General features: G+C 33.6%; 2 protein-coding genes across 7 annotated transcripts in view; one reads left to right on the forward strand and one right to left on the reverse strand.

The window, feature by feature from the left end:
• LOC112046777 (endophilin-A) overlaps positions 1-16,383 on the forward strand; it is a 58,365-nt gene extending 41,982 nt beyond the window's left edge. For 2 of the 6 annotated variants that reach the window (XM_024083567.2, XM_052886515.1), the window contains exons 6-12: positions 58-124; positions 220-273; positions 1,749-1,834; positions 3,237-3,340; positions 3,832-4,133; positions 9,820-9,944; positions 10,665-16,383. In XM_024083567.2, the coding sequence (XP_023939335.1) occupies positions 58-124; positions 220-273; positions 1,749-1,834; positions 3,237-3,340; positions 3,832-4,133; positions 9,820-9,944; positions 10,665-10,790 (864 nt within the window). In that variant the 3' untranslated portion in view covers positions 10,791-16,383. Of the gene's footprint in view, positions 1-57; positions 125-219; positions 274-1,733; positions 1,835-3,236; positions 3,341-3,831; positions 4,134-7,186; positions 7,280-9,819; positions 9,945-10,664 lie in introns of all 6 variants that reach the window. The other 4 variants (XM_052886516.1, XM_052886517.1, XM_024083569.2 and 1 more) reach the window with 4 other exon arrangements.
• A 1,244-nt stretch (positions 16,384-17,627) lies between these two features.
• LOC112046772 (polyubiquitin-A) lies at positions 17,628-20,709 on the reverse strand. Its single transcript, XM_024083558.2, has 2 exons — positions 20,549-20,709; positions 17,628-20,271 (listed from the first exon to the last, which is right to left on the reverse strand). The coding sequence occupies exon 2, from the start codon at positions 20,261-20,263 to the stop codon at positions 17,750-17,752; it is 2,514 nt and encodes an 837-aa protein (XP_023939326.2). The 5' UTR covers positions 20,264-20,271; positions 20,549-20,709; the 3' UTR covers positions 17,628-17,749.
• Between the last annotated feature and the right edge of the window lie 1,695 nt (positions 20,710-22,404).

Consider the following 22,404-nt stretch of genomic DNA (forward strand, 5'->3'; position numbering starts at 1 on the left):
ACGCTGGTGAAACAACGGAAAGTCGGCTACTTTTTGATATAAATAAATTTGTTACAGCACCACCGAAAGAAATTGCAGGGACGTAGGCTTGACTTTGATTGCAAACGGCGAAGACAGGCAAAAGGTAAACATTGTTTTTTCATATACAAATGATATTTATATGTATATTATGTGTTATTTTATGTCAATTGAGTTGATTTTATTCTTGTAAATATTAAGGCATCCTAAAGAGCCCCTATTCGAGTCCAAGCCATGGCTCAATTCCGAAGCAGGGTATGTGCAGTGTGTGATTTAAAAGCTAAATAAAACACTTAATTGAATTTTGCCAGTATGTTGAAGTCATCGCTTGAAAGCTAATTAAACATTTAATATTTCTCATTTTATATGAGAAATTGTTGGCTAGCCAATAATCATTTTTATGCAGACAACATGGAAAATAATTTTCCGACAAAATAAAATGTAACTTATTTGATTATTTGTTAATATGCCCACACGCTTGCCTTTACATTAAGTACAAATATACAATAAATAAAGTGACTAACTATGCAAGAAAATTAGATTTGTTGTAGAGTTCAGTTGTGAAAATTCTGTGTACAATTTTTACAATTAAGTTTTGTTTTGTAAAAACATTAATGTATATTTCTCCCTCCCCCATTGCTTAAGCTAGTTATCACTTCATTACTAGTGGTTAAAACTAAAGTTAGACAAGTTAGTTCCTCTTTGAAATGAAGCTATACATGTAAAACCACTATCTATATTTTATTATCAGGGTGTCCACATTCTAGAAAGACAGGAAAACTCAAGGTGATCAGTGTAAATCTGACAATTCAATGAGCTACCTGAAAAATCGGGATAAATTCTCCTGTTAATTGTAAAATGTTAATTGGAAAGACTGTTGGAGATGTCTTCGATATTTGTATGTATAGTGCGACATAAAAGAGTAGAAGTTAATAAAAATGGAAATAATAAACTCACTGTGTGGCAACACCACATTTACTGTCATTATAGAGCAACCAAATTATTATTGATAGTTTTATAAGATTATTAAAGTCTTGGTGGAAATTTGGATAATTACCAGACAAATTACAATAAATATAATTTATATAATTTTAACAAAAGTAAATCATGAAATACATTCGGGGTATTTTCCAAATATATTTATTAATTTATATAGGTTAATAAATATATTTGCAATATATTGAATTAATAAATATATTTGTGTTGAAAATAATATAAGATAATAATATTATTTCCAACACAATAGTTACTGTATGAATGACAATAAGTGACAACAGCGCCCTCATTTATTTTATATTATTTTGTGTCGCACTATATTATTGTTCTAAGATTACTTTTTGAGTTTCTTATTTGGTTCTTATTAAAAAGACAGGTAATTTTTCCTGGCATTGGTAGTGGGCACCCTGATTTTATTTATTCAAATATGAGTAAAACATTCGTTGAGCAAACTTTATAATTTATGCACGTTTCTTACATGACGTCCCGTCACTTCTGCAACGTTCCTGCGACGCTTACCATCGTTTTTCACCCTACTTTATTTTCGCCGTTTGGTCTGTATATTGAATTTTATTTTGTTTATTTTTAATTTTATTTATTTAATTTTGTAACATTATTTTGGTGAATATTTTGTTTGTGTTACTTTTTCTTTTTGTTTGTTTTTTTTTTTGCGCTTTTTATACTCTTGTCGGTGTATGGGTGTATGGTTCATACATCAGGCGCTCACATTCCAGACGATGAGATACGGCAGGCGGAGGAGAAGTTCGCTGAATCCTTGACGCTGGCTCAGATCGGCATGTTCAACTTACTTGACAACGATGTAAGTGAAATCCATATTAATATTATAAATGCGAAAGTAAATCTGTCACCTTTTTATGGCTAAACTGAACCGATTTGAATTAAATTGAAAACAATAAGAAACTAAAGCTACCTTATCCAAATAACTGTACAAATCATACCCACGTGGAATGGTGTTAAGACTACTGGCTGTATTTCCGCGCTGTATACCTCCTATGTACGGCTCCTTCTGTCACCAGTTGAGGCAAATGTAAAATTTTATATTGAGATAAAAAGGACCTTAAAGCAGAACATATACACGGGCCGTTCATCCTTTGACGGCCGCGTGGCGCAGTGGGTAGTGACCCTGCTTTCTGCATCCACGGCCGTGGGTTCGATTCCCACAACTGGAAAATATTTGTGTGATGAGCATGAGTGTTTTCCAGTGTCTGTGTGTATTTATACATTATATAAGTACCTTAGCACCCATAACACAAGCTATTCGGTATGCTTACTTTGGGGCTAGATAATGATGTGTATTGTTTAAGTATATTTTATATTTATTTAAAAAAAAAAAAATCCTGGAAAAATCCATGGGTCCCGCGGGAGCATCCGTTAGTTTTTTTATACATTTACAAAATATTGCTCTTTTTTACATTTTAAAGGCTCACTTAGCTCCAATCATGCTTCACAGTAAGCGATGATACAGTCTATGGTGGTGATTACCTTCTTTTACTAAAAGATACCCATGGTGTAGGTGGTAGGGAAAACGGAAGCTGGAGAGGAATTTTATAACTTCGCTGTGTGGGATCATTATATTTTGGCTCATTGCAACGATGAAAACGATCTAGAGATCTTAGACCTCCTGGTCGGATTTTATTGTGCTCCCTCTTTTCAGTGGTTTGATTTATAAAATCACAAATATATTAGTGATTGTGAATTTTAATTTACTAAATTTTAAATTTTTCATGAAGACCTACTGAAAGTCCTTAAATCCGGGCCTGGCAAATGCTGACAGAATTCAAAGTCGTACGGAATTTGAAATAAACGAATTTGAATTTATGACGCCAATGAAATGGTAATATTGCTTGATTCCTGACAAATCTTTTGAAAGCGTGGAAATGCATTAAATGGAAGCGTTGTATTGTTGCATAGAAAACACTGAGCTCGAGGCTCCTCTCAGAATGAGAAGGGTTAGGCCAATAGTCTACCACGCTGGCCCAATGCGGATTGGCAGACATCACACATGCAGAATAAGTCTCCTTACCTAAAGAGAATAATAAGTAACTAGTGCAATATTTAGGTCGTTGTTATTTTTAACCGACTTCCAAAAAGGAGGAGGTTCTACGTTCGGCTGTATGTATGTTTTTTTTTTTATGTATGTCCAGCGATAATTCCGTCATTTGTGGACCGATTTTGAAAATTCTTTTTTTGTTTTTATAAAGGTAGAGCAGGTGGCGCAGTTGAGTTTCTTCGCGGAGGGCCTCTTGGAGTACCACCAACAGTGCACAGAGATCTTGAAAGGTCTTGTCTCGACTCTCATGGAGAAGTATGTCTCGCTTATTATTATTTATCTCTCGTTACATTCAAAGAATATTAGCATCATTTGATTAATTTAGAATTTTAATCATTGTGTTAAAATATGTTTTAAAAAAATTACTAATTCGGGGACTTTTTAGAATTCTTCTTAGCTTTTTTGATTAGATTCTATTGTCAGGAAGTTCGTATCGCAGAGTACATCCATGGTTATTGGTAATTCTGTCGACAGGCCGGCCTTTTTTGGTTTGCCGGTGTAATTACTGGTAGGTACGGGAAGCCTATGACGAGTGCAGGGGCAGTGTATAATAGGACATAGTCTCTAAGTCTATCTAATAGTAGACTGTTGTGTTGTTTGATTGTCTCTTTGTCCCTTTCTACTGTGTTTCTATTTCATTTTACATCAAAATCTCTGCGTAAGATTTTTTTTAATGAAGAAAATTGAATATCTTTAATCTGTATCAGTTACTTACATCGTCATCCATTATTTCTTTCATACACTAGGAAAGAAGAAGCCGTTAACCGCCCCAAGATGGAGTTCGTTCCGAAGACCCTGGCCGATCTGCACATCGAAGGCATCCACGACCTCAACCATGGTAGGCGCTACGGCTCCACGCAAAGCCTCCCCCGCGCGCGCCTCCCCCCTACCTCCTCCCTAGGCGACCTCCCCACCACCGACCCCCTACGAGCGTGGGAGACCTCCCGAAGCCCCCCCAACCCTCGCGAAGGCCTCCGACCAGCCCCCGCACCTGGGTTTAAACCACACCCAGCACCACGATTAACTAACGGAAGAGATCCTTGGACAGGTGATTTTAGTTTAATTTGCTGGTTATTTTTCTTTTTTTAATTTGAGTTTGGCTTTGGATTACTTCGCATTTCTGGTGACTATTATGTTGGTTGTTATGTAAGGTTGTGGGTTGGTGTCGTTTTTTTCATTTACGGTCCTTAATTTTAAAAATCACTTAAAACCTCTAGGTATTATGTGCGTTATCTATTAGTTTAAATATAATTTGTTAATTGTAAATATCTAATATTACATATAATTAAAGTCTTTTCTAACATTTATGTCAGTTTCTATAACTACGTAAGATAACTTTGTGCTCATAGAAGTTTTTGATTATACTTAATATGACATTTACACTATTTGAAACGCGTAATTAATGTTGTAATTACGCATCTAAAAAAAAAAGTAGTCCATAGCCAAAATGTTACAATAATTTATTTTATGTTTATTTCCGTACAGTTCACTAATCATACGCACTGCACGATGCACCGCGGGCTTTGACACCGCCATGGTGACGGGTCGCTAATATATGTACATGAAAACAAATATATATATATGTATTGTCTATATCAATGTTTGTGTTATATATTATATGCAATCATAAATAAATTTATATAACTCACTTTGTAAAAATAACACATTCTAATATCGCAAAATGATAAAGTAGGATTAAGATTTGTTATAACAGAAAATCGGCCTTATCGATAGCTAGCTAAATTTATAATATTTAAAAAACAACAAGGTATAGCTTTGCACCGTTTTTTTTTATACTTCTCTAAAATGATTCCTATCTATATCGATTTTTCGCCCCCCGAACCACCTGCATACTAAATTTCATAAAAATTGTTGGAGCTGTAGTATAAACATATATGTGTAGAAGATTTGCTCGTTTAAAGGTTAAATTTGTGATTTCAATTATATTTTTGTTGCATAATGGTATGTAAAAAATATTATAAGAATTGCATTTATAGCAAATATAAAGATCCAGACAGTACTGGAATTTTTTTTTTGGAAAATGTAGATACACTTTTATTAAAAACACTTTTTTATTCGACAAAATACACAGTAAAATTAAAATAAAACTATTCTGGTTACGTACCAGAACACATTCATTTATATTCAGGTTTTTTTTTGTTATAGTAAGGTTAATGAATATTTTGACGTTATTACTATTGGTTTATATTCTTTTTATTTACGATTATGTTGTAATTTTGATGTTTATTTTTGGCTTTTTCGTCAATGACTGATTACTTAAAGACTAAGAGACTAATCAAGGTGGTTACGACTTACACAAGTTTTTGTTAATGTAAATATTACACATATTTACATTAACAAAAACTTTACATTAACAAAATTTATTGTTTTATATTTGATAACGAAGATTATTATTAAACTACTTAATTGGTTATAATTTACAGAACAGCTTAAACCTCAACATATTATGAGCACAGGGGAAATCTATGTACATATTTTTTTTTATTCTGAAATGCCAAATCTTAAACAAAAAAACTGTTCTCTATGTCGTAACCACTTCTGTAAGATCGAAATTTGTTTAAAAAAAACGTGGCGTGGTTGTAAATAAAATCAAAGGTGTTATAATTTGGAAAATTTATGCGCGTTGAGATATAATATGTCGAGATGTTTAGTACATCTTTAACTTAGTAAATAGTAAATTATGAGCTAAAATATTTTGGTCTAAAAAGTCTCACGCGATTAAATAGATGCATAGTACAGTTTAATCCTAAAATGTGCTAAAAATGGGGCATGGTCAAATTTGTACAGTAACAAACTTTACTTTCAGATTGGACTTTCGTGTTATTCCCAGTCCTTTCCCTAACCCGTTCCTCACTTTTATATTTTAAGGTTTTATATTAAAATGGTCTATCCAGATATATCCGGGTCATTCCTCCGTTAGAAAGAGTTAACAATTGCTCACTGTTTGTATGTATATATTTATAATAACTCCTTGATGATCCAGAGGGTATAACAGCGCATAAAATGCAATTACTGATTATTAAAATTGAAAAGAAATATATGATATCAACAAATCATACTTTATGACTTGTTCCTACGATTTTCATTGTATTCTCGACCCTGATAAATCTAACGAATAACCGTTAAGTCTATGCAAAGGTATTCATTAATTATTAATTAATAAATAAAATAATAATTATTATGTTACGAAATAATAAATTAATAATTTCTCATTTTGTTACTCGGATGTTTAACCTAGGTAACCTTTGTATACACTTTTCTAAATGTGTTTTTTTTTATGAAATCTATTGTTATTAATGTTATACGAGTAATTGTTCTCTATATCTTTCGTTTCCTTCTGAAAAGTAGACATTTCGGTGTTGTCTCACTAATTCTTTTTGTGTAGGTAGTTGTAACGGCTTGTCTATTAAGAAAGGCAAACGCATTTTCTTTTTAAGCACAAGTCTTTTCTACCTCTGCTGTGAGCAAGCTAACGTGAACTTTGCGTCCGTAGATTTACTTTTTAATTAACAATATCTACTAATTATTAAACTATTCAGAACTACGATAATTTGTAGAGACGCTTTAAATTATACTGAAGAAATAATTGAATGTCAATTATATCTAAAACTTTTAGGTACCTTTACTTTAAATTGTTGTTTGGTTTGCTCCTCTATAATTGTTACTCGTGGGCTTTTTTAATTTGTGCAGAAGATGGTTATAATCTAGGTAACTAAAACAACCGATGGACATTGGAATATCAAAATATAGAAATGTAACTTTGCATCAACAAATGCAGAGCTGGTAGAGCGCCTAAAAACGGGCTAGGTTTAGGAACCCGCTCGAGCCTATGGATGGCCTAGCATGCGTCAACGACATACCTTGTGAAGAGAAAAATACATATTTTCGACCAATAGCGGCGGAGTTGTTTCATATCCAGCTCTTTCTTCTCAATACAAGTAGAGTGATATTTTCGATTCTGCCGCTATGGTGGTATCTTGGGTCTACAGAAGTAGATGTCTTTTGGTTGATTTGATGAAGGCGTGTGTGTGTGTGCGGGTACGTACTGAGTTTGGATATCTGTTCGTTTGCGTCGCGGAGACGAGGGGTCCCGCGCGAGCTCCCCGGAGCACAAGCCGCCCTCCAACCTCGAGCTGTTCCCCTCTGCAGCCAACACGCAACGCTCTAACAACGGTAAACTTTTCAATAATGCCGCCACGATAACAAACATTTGTATTTACAACATACATACATCTAATTAAAAACAAAACAAATTAAGCGCAATTTGTATAGTAAAAAGCGCCATCTAGATTTATTTTGATGTACTGTTTTTATACTATAAAAGTTGAAAATTCATGTAAATGTGAAGAGCTTCCCTTAACTTATAATTATGTTCGTGGTACAGTTTCAATGTAGGATTTTTCGGACGCTTATCCTAAGTTTATCGTTCAAATAATATTTTAGTAAAGTGGAAAACGTATATGGCCCAGTTTATTTAAATCTTACAAATAATACAATAATTAAACGTTTTATGATATTTATTTCATAAATAAAATATTTGTATATTTATTATAGAACATAAACAAATTCAAATGTTTGTTATTAAACATGTAGCGTGATACAAAACAGCATATACGAGTAAGCACCAGTATTCACAAATATTTCTTGATCGGTTTATCTGAATTCTTTATCATACGTTTGGTTTCAATCAGATTATTGAAATAATATGGTGATTTTATGTAATCTAAAATACACCTGATTGTAGTACCTACTATTGTTTGTGAATATGGGTGTAACATTTTGGTTCCACCGAGGCTCTCTATTAGGGCCGTTATTATTTAATTTATACACTTAACGTAAATCTCTTGCTAGGCTTTATAAATTTTTAATAGCGTCAAAAAATAGCTCTAGGCATTTGATTTAATGGTGCCGTAGAAATATCGTCACACGGAACTGACAGAGTTCATGGCTTACCGGAATAGTAGACGCTTTTTAGGAGCAATTAGAGATTTGTTTGAATGAATACATTTATTGCTAGTGGTTTTAGTTCTATCATTATTGAGACGTGCATAGTATTTAAACTTATATCCGGTCGATGACTTTGGCTAAGTTTAGAGATTTATAAGTATAATAATGTAAATTAATATCAATTTCACAGTTACCAGGCAATATTTTTAATTGTTCATTAATATATAAGACATCATTATCTAAGAATATACTTGCATGTTTTTCTTATGTTTCAATTTGAACGAATGTTTCGTGAATTTAGTTTAAAATCAGCATGTATCTTAATCAATATCAAGCTTTACCCACTCGTTTCTAATAAAAAACGCAGGCGTATCATTAATACCACAGTCAACATTGTTTCAAATCATGAAGTAATCTTAATTATTCGTTCCTTCATTAATAATAATCATTGGCTTTTCAGTCAGTAGCGTCTAGCATATATGGTCGTTCATTTCTAAGCCTCTGTGCTTTTTAGATGTGTTGTTTGCTTCAATTTATTGTTATACAACATTGTTTTGTGTTTTGTTGCATTCGATTTAACAGCCTCTGCTAAGATTTTGATTTTTAAATTAGCTATAAGAGTTTTTCCTAAGAAAAAGATAAAAAATACAAACTTATATAAAAACAATGCCGAAAGAAGTTTACTCGCCTACATATAATTATGTATTGTATTGGACATACTTTATCCTTCGTCATTTTGCTAAAAATTTGTCAGCTCATTCTAATATTCTAGGAATAAAGGTTTCAAGATTACATACCCTCAATTTTCCAAGTGTAAAACGTTGTATAATATATTGTTGTCAGCGTAATATGACAAGTTATATCCTCAGTTGCCAGTCACTTAGTTTCGTGGCAACCCTTCGAAAAACACCATTAAAGATTAAACTTAATGGGTTCCAAAAATATTACGTTTTATGCATATGATATTTGAAGGGTTGTCTTGAAGTAAAGTGTTTGGTGAGATGATTTCTTATATTTTACCGAGGAAACAAAATACGATTTTTACATAGTAGGTTGAGGGTCTCGATCTACTTTCTAAAACCACCACTGTCTAAACTTCATAGTTGGTTCCACAACTTTCAGCTTTAAAAATAACGAAGGTCTATCACATACAGTTAGGGCCGGTTTTATCATTTTAGGGTCGATAGTCTAATCATAAGTTTCGTCAATGTCAAATGACAAAGACAAAACTTGTGAGTAAAACTATCAGACGCTTATCAGAAGATGGTGAAATCTGTCTTAACTATTACATAATTACATGTAGCTTAAACACCTGAATGTTTCGGCTTTTATCATAATCAGAATTGTACTTTTAGCTGATTTTATTTTACTTTAAGTTTTAGGAACCAAACCGCATGCTGCTCGTTTGATCAGATTTATGTTACAAGTAGAGTTACCTTAGTTACCAATAAATAACCACAGGGCTGTTAAATCGTCATCCTCGTGCTTACTCATAAGTTTGCACGTTTAGTATTTTTGAATAATATTTTATTACTGCGCCTATCTAATCTAATACCGGGATTACATTCAGCCAGTTATTGTAAATTTTATTTTAAATTCAGAATGTATTTTTTAATTTAAAAAGGAATATGTATAAATTCGAGATATTCATTTCTTTGAATTGATTTATCTGTATTTAAAAACTTATTAGGTTCGATAGGCGTAATTAATGTAAGTGTATAAAAATATATGTGACTAATATTTTGTTGTCCAATGACGTGGTACAGCATCTCCGCTGCCGTCACCAGTGAAGTCTCCCGCGCGGACTCCCATGGCCCCACCCGCCAAGGGCCCCTGCTGCACTGCACTCTACGATTTTGATCCGGAGAACCAAGGCGAACTAGGCTTCAAGGTATGTGCATTATCTAATTTAAAATTAGCTCGGAAACAGGTCTCATTTTTAGCGTTGAATCAGCAATTTTGTATTATTTATTAACCCGACCGACCCGCATTTTTTAAATTAAAAATTATCCTGTTGGACTTTTCCTCATTTTCTTTTTATATATAGCATATTAGAGTAATCAAAACATTATACGTACAATATTCTAAGTGGGTTTGAGGTTTATCAAAACTATTCTATTTATATTTAAAAATACCTACCTTTGTAAATCTAAATATTCTTTTACTAAATGAAACGTGACAGTATTTGCAAAGGCGCGCCCGTTTCTTATGACCATATCAATATTGTGTTTACAAATAAAACATAACTTGTACCCTTTGTGATACAATCATATAATTAACTAGCGGAAGCCCGCGACTTCGTTCGCATGAAATTTAGTTTTTCACAAATCCCGCAGGTATTATGGAATTTTTCGAGATAAAAGTAATTTATATGTTGCTCAATATTGTTATTGACGAATATTCAAAGAAGACAGAAATGAAAAAAAATACGCTTTATTGTACACCGCAAAGAACATACAACACAATATAATATTTAATAGTATGTTTGTGATTTAGCATCGTTTAAATAACTATAAGCACATGAGAAAATATTTATTTTGAAATCACAGACATTTGAATTTTATTTAAATGTATTGAGTATCAATTATATATTATTTCTTTTTTTATCCAGGAAAACGACGTGATCACGCTTATCAACAAGGTAGATGACAACTGGTTCGAGGGCTCCGTCAACGGCAAGACAGGCTACTTCCCCATCAGCTACGTGCAAGTTACCGTTCCACTTCCCAACATGTAAACGCTCCCTTTGATGCAACACCGTACTTCGTATTTCATACTGATTGGCTTATTGTTCTATAACCATAGACTAATTTGTTTGTTTTTTTTTGGAGAATGAGGCAAAAGTCTAAGTAATACAGAACGTAAAGTATTGTACGTCATAAGTAGCTTTTTGCTTTTACTTTTAGTAAATCTAAATAAAGAACGATTCGTGCTAAAATAGAAGGGTCAGACTCAGATATCTTAATTGATACTTATAATTATTGTATCTAAGCTTGCATACATTCCCAAAGTTTAATACAAAATACTAAACTGATGGATCTTTGATATAATGTGGTATGACAGATAATTAATCTTTGTTAAAGCCATGAATTTTCGTTGTAAAGCCTTGAGCTGATCACTTACCGGCCGTATTATTGAAGTTGTAAAAACAGTTTTGAAACAAAGGCCTAATAATTTATAGTACGAAGGTATATCGATGCATAGTTATGCCAAAGAGTAATTTTATATCATGACGCATCCAAAAATTATGGATAATAAATTTTATAGGTAGGTATAATGCTCTCTACAAAATCTTCGTGTACGTCATTTGCTTAACTTGAGATAGACGTGATCTTTAATTTTATAGGCGTAAAGTAATATTAAAAAATGTAAACACTAATTTACTATCATTACCCAGAAGGTGATTACTCTGAACCATGTATACGAATGATTAGCAGCAAGGTTAATTTGAAAAAATTGCTTTTGTACCATATAGTCTTGCCTAACAGCGCAAATCGATCGACATTCATGTTTAAGAAACATTGATCCATATTCTGAACGAACCAATGACGAAATGGGATTTGGGGTTCAAATTTAACCTTTAATCTTTCGTCTGTGCATTAAACACGTTAACCCGTTGGCTAAAATGGGCAAGAACTTAGAGCTGTAAAGGCTAGTTTAAAAAACTACTTCGGAAAATATTGAAATTTGTATCAAAACAATATAAAATAAAGAATGTCAGAGCGGAAAAATCGTGCGTATTACATATTATAGTTCTCGTGGTCGTTTTACTCTAGGACTGACTGACGGACAACGACGATCGACGGACTTACTATGATAAGAATAAACTGAAGACATGGCTGTATGGTGTAATATCTTTGCCTTTTCCGTAAAAGAATATTTAAAGCTTAAAAAATATAATGTCAGCGTAAATTAAAAAAGTAATGTTCCATAGTTATATAATGGTTCTAAGTTTAAAATTCACATCTCGTTTGTGAGAGAAGTAAAAGGCAGCATTGAGACATTCGTTTGTTGGATGACGTTGCATTCTGTAGGGGATTTATGTATATTTATTTTAATACTTGTATGCGATCAGACGAAATGCGGTGTTGCTTTATCTTAATATTGTTACATCATGTCGCAGTATTATATAGACGACTTACACGTAATTCGAATCTGTAACGGTGTCAAAAGCTCAATGTTGTAGTTATGAAATATTTTACCCCCTTTACATATTGTACCAGATAAAATAAATAAATTTAAAATTATTACCATCGACTCCATATTACATTTTTGCTTATGAGTTGTACCCGGTCTTCCATTTCATTTAGTATTTCTACTTGTGACTACAAACGCTTCTATATAAATAAATGCTAAGCATGCCTTTGGTATTGGATGACGTTAGATTATAACAGAAATATTCAAAATTGGCCTAGTTTGTTTACATAGAAGTGTCTTGTCAATAATTTTGAATTTCAAGCCATTCCTAACATTAAATATTTTAGTAAATCTCTTATTTGTGAGGAGGGTTTACTAATTGCATTTTATACACAAATAATGAAATACATATTACAAAGAATTTAATTAAGATTTTATCATGCTTTTATTCTTGTATTTTGCGATATATTTATGATTATGGACGTATTATACGTGATCTCCTAATTATTGTTAGACAGCAATGTCAAAAAATATTTTGAGGAAAGATCAATTTGCTGGAGGCAAATATACCTACCGACCTAAAATCAAATTATGAAGAAGTTGTTAAAAGTTTTATTTGGCTGTTTCAGCATTAAAGAGATAATTTTACATCTAATAAGTACCATATTAGATGTAAAATTATCATATACAATTTTGTTGTTTGGAGCGAAATAAACTAAACAATCTAATAAACTAAACTAAACTTAGTGTATTCCGCTCCAAACAACAAAACTATATATTACGAAAATTTCACACCTAATAAGTACCATATTAGATGTAAAATGATCATGTATAGTTTTGTTGTTTGAAGCGAAATAAACTAAATATTGGTTTTAGAATTTTTTTCGTATTTATTACCCTCCAACGAAAGTGCGTGTGCGTTATATTTTATTTGTGACGTCATAAACTAGATATTATGAGATTAGATTGTATAGTTATTACAGCGGGTAATTATTTTATGTAAATGGAGAAATGTATCAATGTAAGGTATGTTATACTCGAAACAGGAAGCGAGGGAAGAGTTGTTAAATCTTGCCAGATGTTTATGGCATTTTGATGTTCGATGTATTATTGGAAAGTTATAAATATTATATATAGGTGATGTAACGAGTACAGGTATTATTATTGTTTAGTTATTGAAATTGTCAAATATTGAGTAATATTAGTGTTCCTAATTAAACACTACAGATAAACTATAGGTACACACCAAATTAACACGTATCTGTATACGTAACGTAAAAATCTACTAAATATTCAATGTGTAAACAAAAAAACTATTTTTTTGATAATTTTTCAAAGTAAATCCTTGTCAAGTTATCATTCCACTGAATGGACATTACAACATATTTAGTAATAATTAGGTACCTACAGTATTTATATTTATTAATATGGCGTAACTATGTCGATTGCCGATATCTATACCTCACCCTAACAAGGAAATGATAAACCACCGCTTAGTAGTAAAGAAATGCTTTTATTTACATTATATTAGGTATATTATTAGGTTTTTTTACAATTCCATAAATATTAAAGATTTAATGAACTTGATGGTGCGTATTTGACTTGTATTTTAAAGTATTAAAAGTAATAGTAATCTTTGTGAAAGAGTTTGTTTAGGGTTCCACTACCAACATTCTAATAATTATTACTTGTGCCTCAGTTTTAAGGCATAAGATTTATTTGCAGGGCCAAAGTGAAGAACATATTTGTTGGCGTGCGTGACTTGTAATATGAACATCTATACTTGATTATACAATTCGCTTCAAATAACTTTGTGTGTATTATATAAAACAGTATTCATCGTAGCAAGATTACAAGTCAGCTTACGGCCGTTTTTAATAACCAATCTATCCGTCATTTCGGTACTAAAGTTAAGAAAATCTATCTTTCTGTTCTTATCTGCTTTTCAATAACCTACTGACGGATAGTTTGACAGTTACTGATAATCGAGGATAGCTATCTATCAGTTATCTTGGGTAGGTCATTGAAAACGGCCGTTAAACAACAGAGCATTCTTCGAAAAAAATTAAAAAATCTGTACTCGTTACAGCATCTATAACACTATGATATAAAGTCATTGTGATAATGTTAGATATCGTGCAGTAAAGTTGGTGCAGCGTCCGTCGTCGTCGCATTATTACGTTTTTATCCGATTTAGTTAATATTTTAGTAAATAGTTTCCTCGTTAAGTTAGCATAATAATTTCCTTAGTCATATTTTTAATTTATAAATAAACAATTGTCGATATAACGATATTTGATTAGATATTTACTATATTGTGGCCTCTAATTAATAGTGTCGTTAATGTATTTCCATAATAAATGCATGCACTTATGATTAAAAAAAAAAATGATTAAATTGTCACATTTCACTTTATCCTAATATCGGTGTTGCAGTAATATTGAAAATATTTTTTCTAATAATATCACCATTTTAGTCGTAAATATACGGACCCCGATGTATAACATTTCAAACATACAAAAGACAATACCTAGATCTAATGTTAGTTGTATGTAATATACCGAGAAGGCGTGAGCGATTTGGACTAACTATTTAGATTGAATGATTATAATGACTTAATAAATAAGTTTCATGAAAAATTGTTTTCAGTTTTCATGGAGAACATTTCTAAAACAGTTTTTAAAACCAAAGTAAACATAGAAATACATTTTGTTGGAGTTATAGAAATTAAAACATTTATTTTATTAAATTTATACCTTTAAATTGAATTATTTTTAGGTACCTACCTTAATTTACAGTTTAACATACCTAAGCATAAATTATTTATCTTTCAAATTTTGAGCTAAGTATAGTCAAACAGTTTTCGAAATCGCCTGCGCTTACTCGGGTCATAAGTTCATAAATTAATAATTGTTCTATCTTCAAATGTCTCTTATATTATATGTAAGTGTCTTGAGCAAATATATATAAATATTCATCGGTGTCACTTTATGAGAACGTCTAATAGTGTGTTTCACGGCACTCAACTAATGGGCACCTTAGGGGGGAATCCCTCATGGTAAATAGAATTTACAAAAAAAACTTGACTTGATTGATAAAACTTCAGGTCTAATAGCCTTATCGTTTTATTTTTAAAGTTGTGTAAAAAAAAGATGCATAGAGAGTGGAACAAAGATGTATGTAACTAGGGTTGCCAACATTTTTTCAGAAAAACATAGTATTTTTCAGATTTAAGTTGAAAAAAATATAGAAAATATAGTATTTTTATGGAATTAAGTAGCAATTCAATTCAAATAGTGAAGGAATACGCAAAAAATAGACAAAGATATTTGTTGTTTACTTATTTTTATAAGATCTATATTTATTGGCACTTAGCATCTCTTGCATTTTTCCAGAATATTTGTCTAAAATAAGAGTACACATTTCTTTAACATTTAATTTTAAAATTAATGAAAACTTAACTTAACATTAAATTAGACACGTTAGACACGTTACTCTACAGACAATTGCTTCAATCGAAAATTAATAAAAAAAAATAGTAATACTAATAGTATTTTTGCGTATTATTTATTTTTTCAACAGTAACTATTACGCAGACCCTGTACGGTTGGCAACCCTATATGTAACACCCGCTTACTTACTATACGTATTGTAATATTGTTACACTTTTCCCCGTCGATTTATACCTATTATGATATATATATATTTCTCTATGACATTGTCATTGTCTATGCATCTATGCTGTCGGGTATCACAAACCGTTGATTTTTGAGACCCAGCCAACGCAGTGATGTGTTAATATGGTGCCCATAATTCTGCAACATGATATGACTGATGAACACGAATGATGATTATGTCTTCAATATTCTGTTTATATACAAGCATTTCTTATATTTAAGCAGAATATTACAACATGTACAATTATAATGCAACTATAGTTACCTGAATCGGAAGATTTCATACAATGGCACCTGCTTAAAATGTTAATTACTGTTGGCGCGAACGTTTTTGGTGTGATGTATAGGTATTTATCAGGTAAATGTATTCTTGTTCATGTTACTGTAATTTTAAATAAATACTACTGTAATTGGATAGATAAATTGACAATTTAAAAGATGTGACACATTAATTTGTATTAAAATTTATCCTGAACTTATTGCTCGTTTTGCCTCCTAATAAAATGTTACAATTAATTTGTGTTTTATTGATATAACTCTCATTTTTCAATCTTAAAAGCTTAATATTTTACAAACGGATTCCTAAATCCAAAAATATTGGTAGAAGAGCCCTCATTTCAAAGACCTATCCAACAGTACCCGTTATTATGAAGTAAACGAGTGAAAAAAAAATTCACCCCCACTTTACGTGTAGGGGAGGCAGGTACCCTAATTTATTTTTATTTTACGACTTTGTTCATATTTTTTTAATGTAATCCAATTTACAGCTTTTTAGTAGTACATAAGTCTCTGCGCTAAACCGCGGACGAACAGACAGACGGACATGGCGAAACTATAAGGGTTCCTTGTAGACTACGGAACCCTAAAATGGATCTCTTATATGGAAAAGGTATGAGTATCTTCTAATTACTCCACAGAACCTAATGGTGTCTATTTCTCATCAAGTAGTAGAAAATATTAAACTATCTTACATTGACCTGAGATGGAAATCGAATCCAGAACCTTTAATTGAATATAATGAGAATTGCACCATAACATTTGTCAGTAAACAGTAAAGTATTTGAGTACCAATAAGTAAGGGTGCATTATATGAAGCAGACCTGACGAATCTCACCATAGGGTTTATATATAGGGAGCACTGACAAGACACCAGTGAACCCATAGATTTAAGAGTAAGTACAGAGTACCTTACAGTCATTATAGATCTATGAGTGAACCTGTGTATCCTATACCACCCAAACTGGTTGGAATGGTCCCTATTTAGGAATGTTAACCCGTCTGGCCACTTCAGACGTCTCCTTCATAAATAATAATAGGGTAAGTCAATGAATAGGTACAAAATATTTTGAGTAGGAATGCTACAAGTACTGAGCCATCATCATCATATTAGCCAATGGACGTTCACTGCAGGACATAGGCCTTTTGTAGGGACTACCAAACATCACGATACTGAGCTGCCTGCATTTAGCGAATTCCTGCGACTCGCTTGATTTCGTCAATCCATTCCTGTCCTGAGCCATTTACAGAAGGTTAATAACTAGACCTACTTATCATCAATGCCCATGGCGAATTCATTGGATGGGGTCCATTGCGAATTGACAAACCATGGCGTACTTTTTTCAAATTGATAGATGTAATCCTCTAATAACAACCTCACAGGCTGAGGGCCCCTGGGATTTTACTAGCCCTAAAAACGTAGTTAGGATTGATAGTCATGCATTTTGTTCCTTAATAAAAATTGATAAAATAAAATAAAAATATTAGTCAAACTGATTTATTGAATTTCAAATGGAATGCTTACATGAAATTTTTTGAAAGTTATTTTTATTGAATACAAGAAATTATAATATGGAATTGAACTTCAGTTATACTACTTGATGTTTTAATTGCCACCACGAAGACGCAGAACCAAATGCAAAGTCGATTCTTTTTGTATGTTATAATCAGAGAGAGTACGCCCATCTTCCAGCTGCTTGCCAGCAAAGATTAAACGCTGCTGGTCTGGTGGAATACCCTCTTTATCCTGAATCTTTGCTTTGACATTTTCAATGGTGTCAGATGCTTCCACTTCCAAGGTGATTGTCTTTCCAGTGAGGGTCTTCACAAAGATCTGCATGCCTCCACGAAGACGTAATACCAAGTGAAGGGTAGACTCCTTTTGGATGTTATAATCTGACAGGGTGCGGCCATCTTCCAACTGTTTGCCTGCAAAGATAAGACGTTGCTGGTCTGGTGGGATTCCCTCTTTATCCTGGATCTTTGCTTTTACATTTTCAATGGTGTCAGATGCTTCCACTTCCAAGGTGATTGTCTTTCCAGTGAGGGTCTTCACAAAGATCTGCATGCCTCCACGAAGACGTAATACCAAGTGAAGGGTAGACTCCTTTTGGATGTTATAATCTGACAGGGTGCGGCCATCTTCCAACTGTTTGCCTGCAAAGATAAGACGTTGCTGGTCTGGTGGGATTCCCTCTTTATCCTGGATCTTTGCTTTTACATTTTCAATGGTGTCAGATGCTTCTACTTCCAAGGTGATTGTCTTTCCAGTCAATGTTTTCACAAAGATCTGCATGCCTCCACGAAGACGTAATACCAAGTGAAGGGTAGACTCCTTTTGGATGTTATAATCTGACAGGGTGCGGCCATCTTCCAACTGTTTGCCTGCAAAGATAAGACGTTGCTGGTCTGGTGGGATTCCCTCTTTATCCTGGATCTTTGCTTTGACATTTTCAATGGTGTCAGATGCTTCCACTTCCAAGGTGATTGTCTTTCCAGTCAATGTTTTCACAAAGATCTGCATGCCTCCACGAAGACGTAATACCAAGTGAAGGGTAGACTCCTTTTGGATGTTATAATCTGACAGGGTGCGGCCATCTTCCAACTGTTTGCCTGCAAAGATAAGACGTTGCTGGTCTGGTGGGATTCCCTCTTTATCCTGGATCTTTGCTTTTACATTTTCAATGGTGTCAGATGCTTCCACTTCCAAGGTGATTGTCTTTCCAGTGAGGGTCTTCACAAAGATCTGCATGCCTCCACGAAGACGTAATACCAAGTGAAGGGTAGACTCCTTTTGGATGTTATAATCTGACAGGGTGCGGCCATCTTCCAACTGTTTGCCTGCAAAGATAAGACGTTGCTGGTCTGGTGGGATTCCCTCTTTATCCTGGATCTTTGCTTTTACATTTTCAATGGTGTCAGATGCTTCTACTTCCAAGGTGATTGTCTTTCCAGTCAATGTTTTCACAAAGATCTGCATGCCTCCACGAAGACGTAATACCAAGTGAAGGGTAGACTCCTTTTGGATGTTATAATCTGACAGGGTGCGGCCATCTTCCAACTGTTTGCCTGCAAAGATAAGACGTTGCTGGTCTGGTGGGATTCCCTCTTTATCCTGGATCTTTGCTTTGACATTTTCAATGGTGTCAGATGCTTCCACTTCCAAGGTGATTGTCTTTCCAGTCAAGGTTTTCACAAAGATCTGCATGCCTCCACGAAGACGTAATACCAAGTGAAGGGTAGACTCCTTTTGGATGTTATAATCTGACAGGGTGCGGCCATCTTCCAACTGTTTGCCTGCAAAAATAAGACGTTGCTGGTCTGGTGGGATTCCCTCTTTATCCTGGATCTTTGCTTTTACATTTTCAATGGTGTCAGATGCTTCCACTTCCAAGGTGATTGTCTTTCCAGTGAGGGTCTTCACAAAGATCTGCATGCCTCCACGAAGACGTAATACCAAGTGAAGGGTAGACTCCTTTTGGATGTTATAATCTGACAGGGTGCGGCCATCTTCCAACTGTTTGCCTGCAAAGATAAGACGTTGCTGGTCTGGTGGGATTCCCTCTTTATCCTGGATCTTTGCTTTTACATTTTCAATGGTGTCAGATGCTTCCACTTCCAAGGTGATTGTCTTTCCAGTGAGGGTCTTCACAAAGATCTGCATGCCTCCACGAAGACGTAATACCAAGTGAAGGGTAGACTCCTTTTGGATGTTATAATCTGACAGGGTGCGGCCATCTTCCAACTGTTTGCCTGCAAAGATAAGACGTTGCTGGTCTGGTGGGATTCCCTCTTTATCCTGGATCTTTGCTTTGACATTTTCAATGGTGTCAGATGCTTCCACTTCCAAGGTGATTGTCTTTCCAGTGAGGGTCTTCACAAAGATCTGCATGCCTCCACGAAGACGTAATACCAAGTGAAGGGTAGACTCCTTTTGAATGTTATAATCTGACAGGGTGCGGCCATCTTCTAACTGCTTACCAGCAAAGATAAGACGTTGCTGGTCTGGCGGGATTCCCTCTTTATCCTGGATCTTTGCCTTCACATTTTCGATAGTGTCTGATGGCTCAACTTCTAGAGTAATTGTTTTACCCGTGAGAGTCTTCACGAAAATTTGCATTTTTATATCTGTAACAACGGAGAAACAAAGTTAAACACAAAAGCAGAATTATTGTTTGGTTTTGCTAATTTTTTCAAGTAATGATTTACACCACAATGGGTTTCTGGAAATGAATGCAAATTGCAACTACCTAAATTCAAAGTTGATAAACGAAAATCCCGAACTACGAAGACAAAGAACAAAGAAAGATCTCGAATCGATAACAAAACAAAATGGCGTCACACAATGACTTCGAAAATTTGACGGACACGGACTACTCTTACGCGGAATAAACAAAAAACTCACCGTTATGTCTTCAAAAGGAGGAATCTATTATTATTATAAATTTACAACCTTTAAAACTATTTAGAAATTAACAAACGCGCAGGTTGCAATACCACTTCTAGTTCGTCTCGCTCAAGTGCTCAACACGTCAGTTTCCAGTTCGTCACCAAAAGAAAATGATGAAATGAAAATGAAATACGAATTTACGAAATCGATTATTTATATTATTGCGACAGGCAGTGTGGCCATCTTCAAAATACCAAAACCAATGCTACCAAAATCAAGTAAAAATGCAAAAAAACTTGCGACTTTAACGCATTAAAAAATATTTCCAACCATAATAATTAACATAGGTAGTGGAAGTAAACAACTAAACAAGTACACTTGTGTACTTATAGTCCGGTCATTTTAGACATTCGAAGTTACATAAATTCCCACCAAGCTGAAAATCAGTAAGATTGTTTAAAATATGATTAAAAATAAAATTTAAAAGTTCCCAATATTTCGCCTGTAAGGAAAATTTTTTATTCAAGGTCAAAGGTTAAAAAAATGAGCTTTTCACGATTTTTATTAGAGACTCACTAAAAATAGTAGATTGTTATACAAGGGGCTAAAACGACCCATTTTAAACAAGGTATTTTTAGGATAGGAGTTTATAATGGATTTAGCCCCGCGTGTTACACTAATTTTCACTACAATTGCGAGACAATAAAATAATTCCGTATGGTAATTCAATGTTTTATTTTAATTAAAAGTTAAATGTACAAACTTGGAAAAATTTATGTGAAGAGAGATGCTTTTACCCGGTAACTTAATTTCCGACTGCTATGAAGATGAATAATGATTATGTGATATAAATTATTAAATTTTTCGTAGGTATAAATACCTACGAAAAATTTTATAAGTGGAACCTACAAATTAAAATTTGTAGGTTCGTTTTGTTGCATCTTTAAATTATGGTCACCATTCTCAATAGATGAAGACATAACAATTAATGTTGTGAAATATGTAAATTACGGTTACAAATTCACAATGAATTTCTTAAAAAAAATCAAGTATGGATTATTCACAGCAAATTGTTTTTAAATTCTCGCTCTTTAATTTTATTTTTCTTTACTAATATAATTTTTTCCCCCATGAAGAAAAGGCAAAGGTATTGCACCGTACAACCTTGTCTTCAAATCTCGCTCTTTAAATTCGCAACTCAATAAAAATCAAATAAAAAAAATACCGCATTCCACAGACAAGAACGCTGCATTCTATTCCAATTTCAAGTTTTATTTTTATCAAACAATCAGGACCTTACCTCTGGCTCAATCGGTCGACGCGCGGAGCCATATAACCAAAAGAAGAAGAAGAAGGGCCTTACCTGCGATGATTCTATTTACAAATAAAACCTCCTTCGTAATAAAGTAAGCTAGTACTTGGCTATGGCTAGTACTCGTAACAGACAAAAATTAAAAAAACAAAATTACTTTAGCCCCTAGAGGCTAAAATGCTTGTTTAGCCCCGCTGTGGAGTGGTAATATGACAATGTTTTTGAGCAAGAGTAGTGAAAAAAGTATTAATTTGAAGAACCGTATAGTGCGACACATAACAGTAGAAAATAAATGAATGCGTGGTAGTCAGATATAAGGTAACCCTGTGACTTCAGTTCAGTCATCCACTTGGGATTGCAACTACCTTGATACTTGTTATAATTATTGATATTTTGTTCAGTAGGTAACACTGATAAAAATAATATTATTATCTAACGTGATAGCCCAGTGGATATGACCTCCACCTTCTCCTCCTCCTCCTCCTGCAGTGTGAAGTCTGCCAATCCGCAGTGGTCCAGCGTGGTGGACTGTTGGCCTAACTCCACTCATTCTGAGAGG

Source organism: Bicyclus anynana, chromosome 17 (assembly GCF_947172395.1).
Source record: "Bicyclus anynana chromosome 17, ilBicAnyn1.1, whole genome shotgun sequence".
Lineage (NCBI taxonomy): Eukaryota > Metazoa > Arthropoda > Insecta > Lepidoptera > Nymphalidae > Bicyclus > Bicyclus anynana.

Coding starts and splice junctions, on each gene's coding strand:
- LOC112046772 (XM_024083558.2), bottom strand. CDS start 20,263: ATGCAAATTTTCGTGAAGACTCTCACGGGTAAAACAATTACTCTAGAA.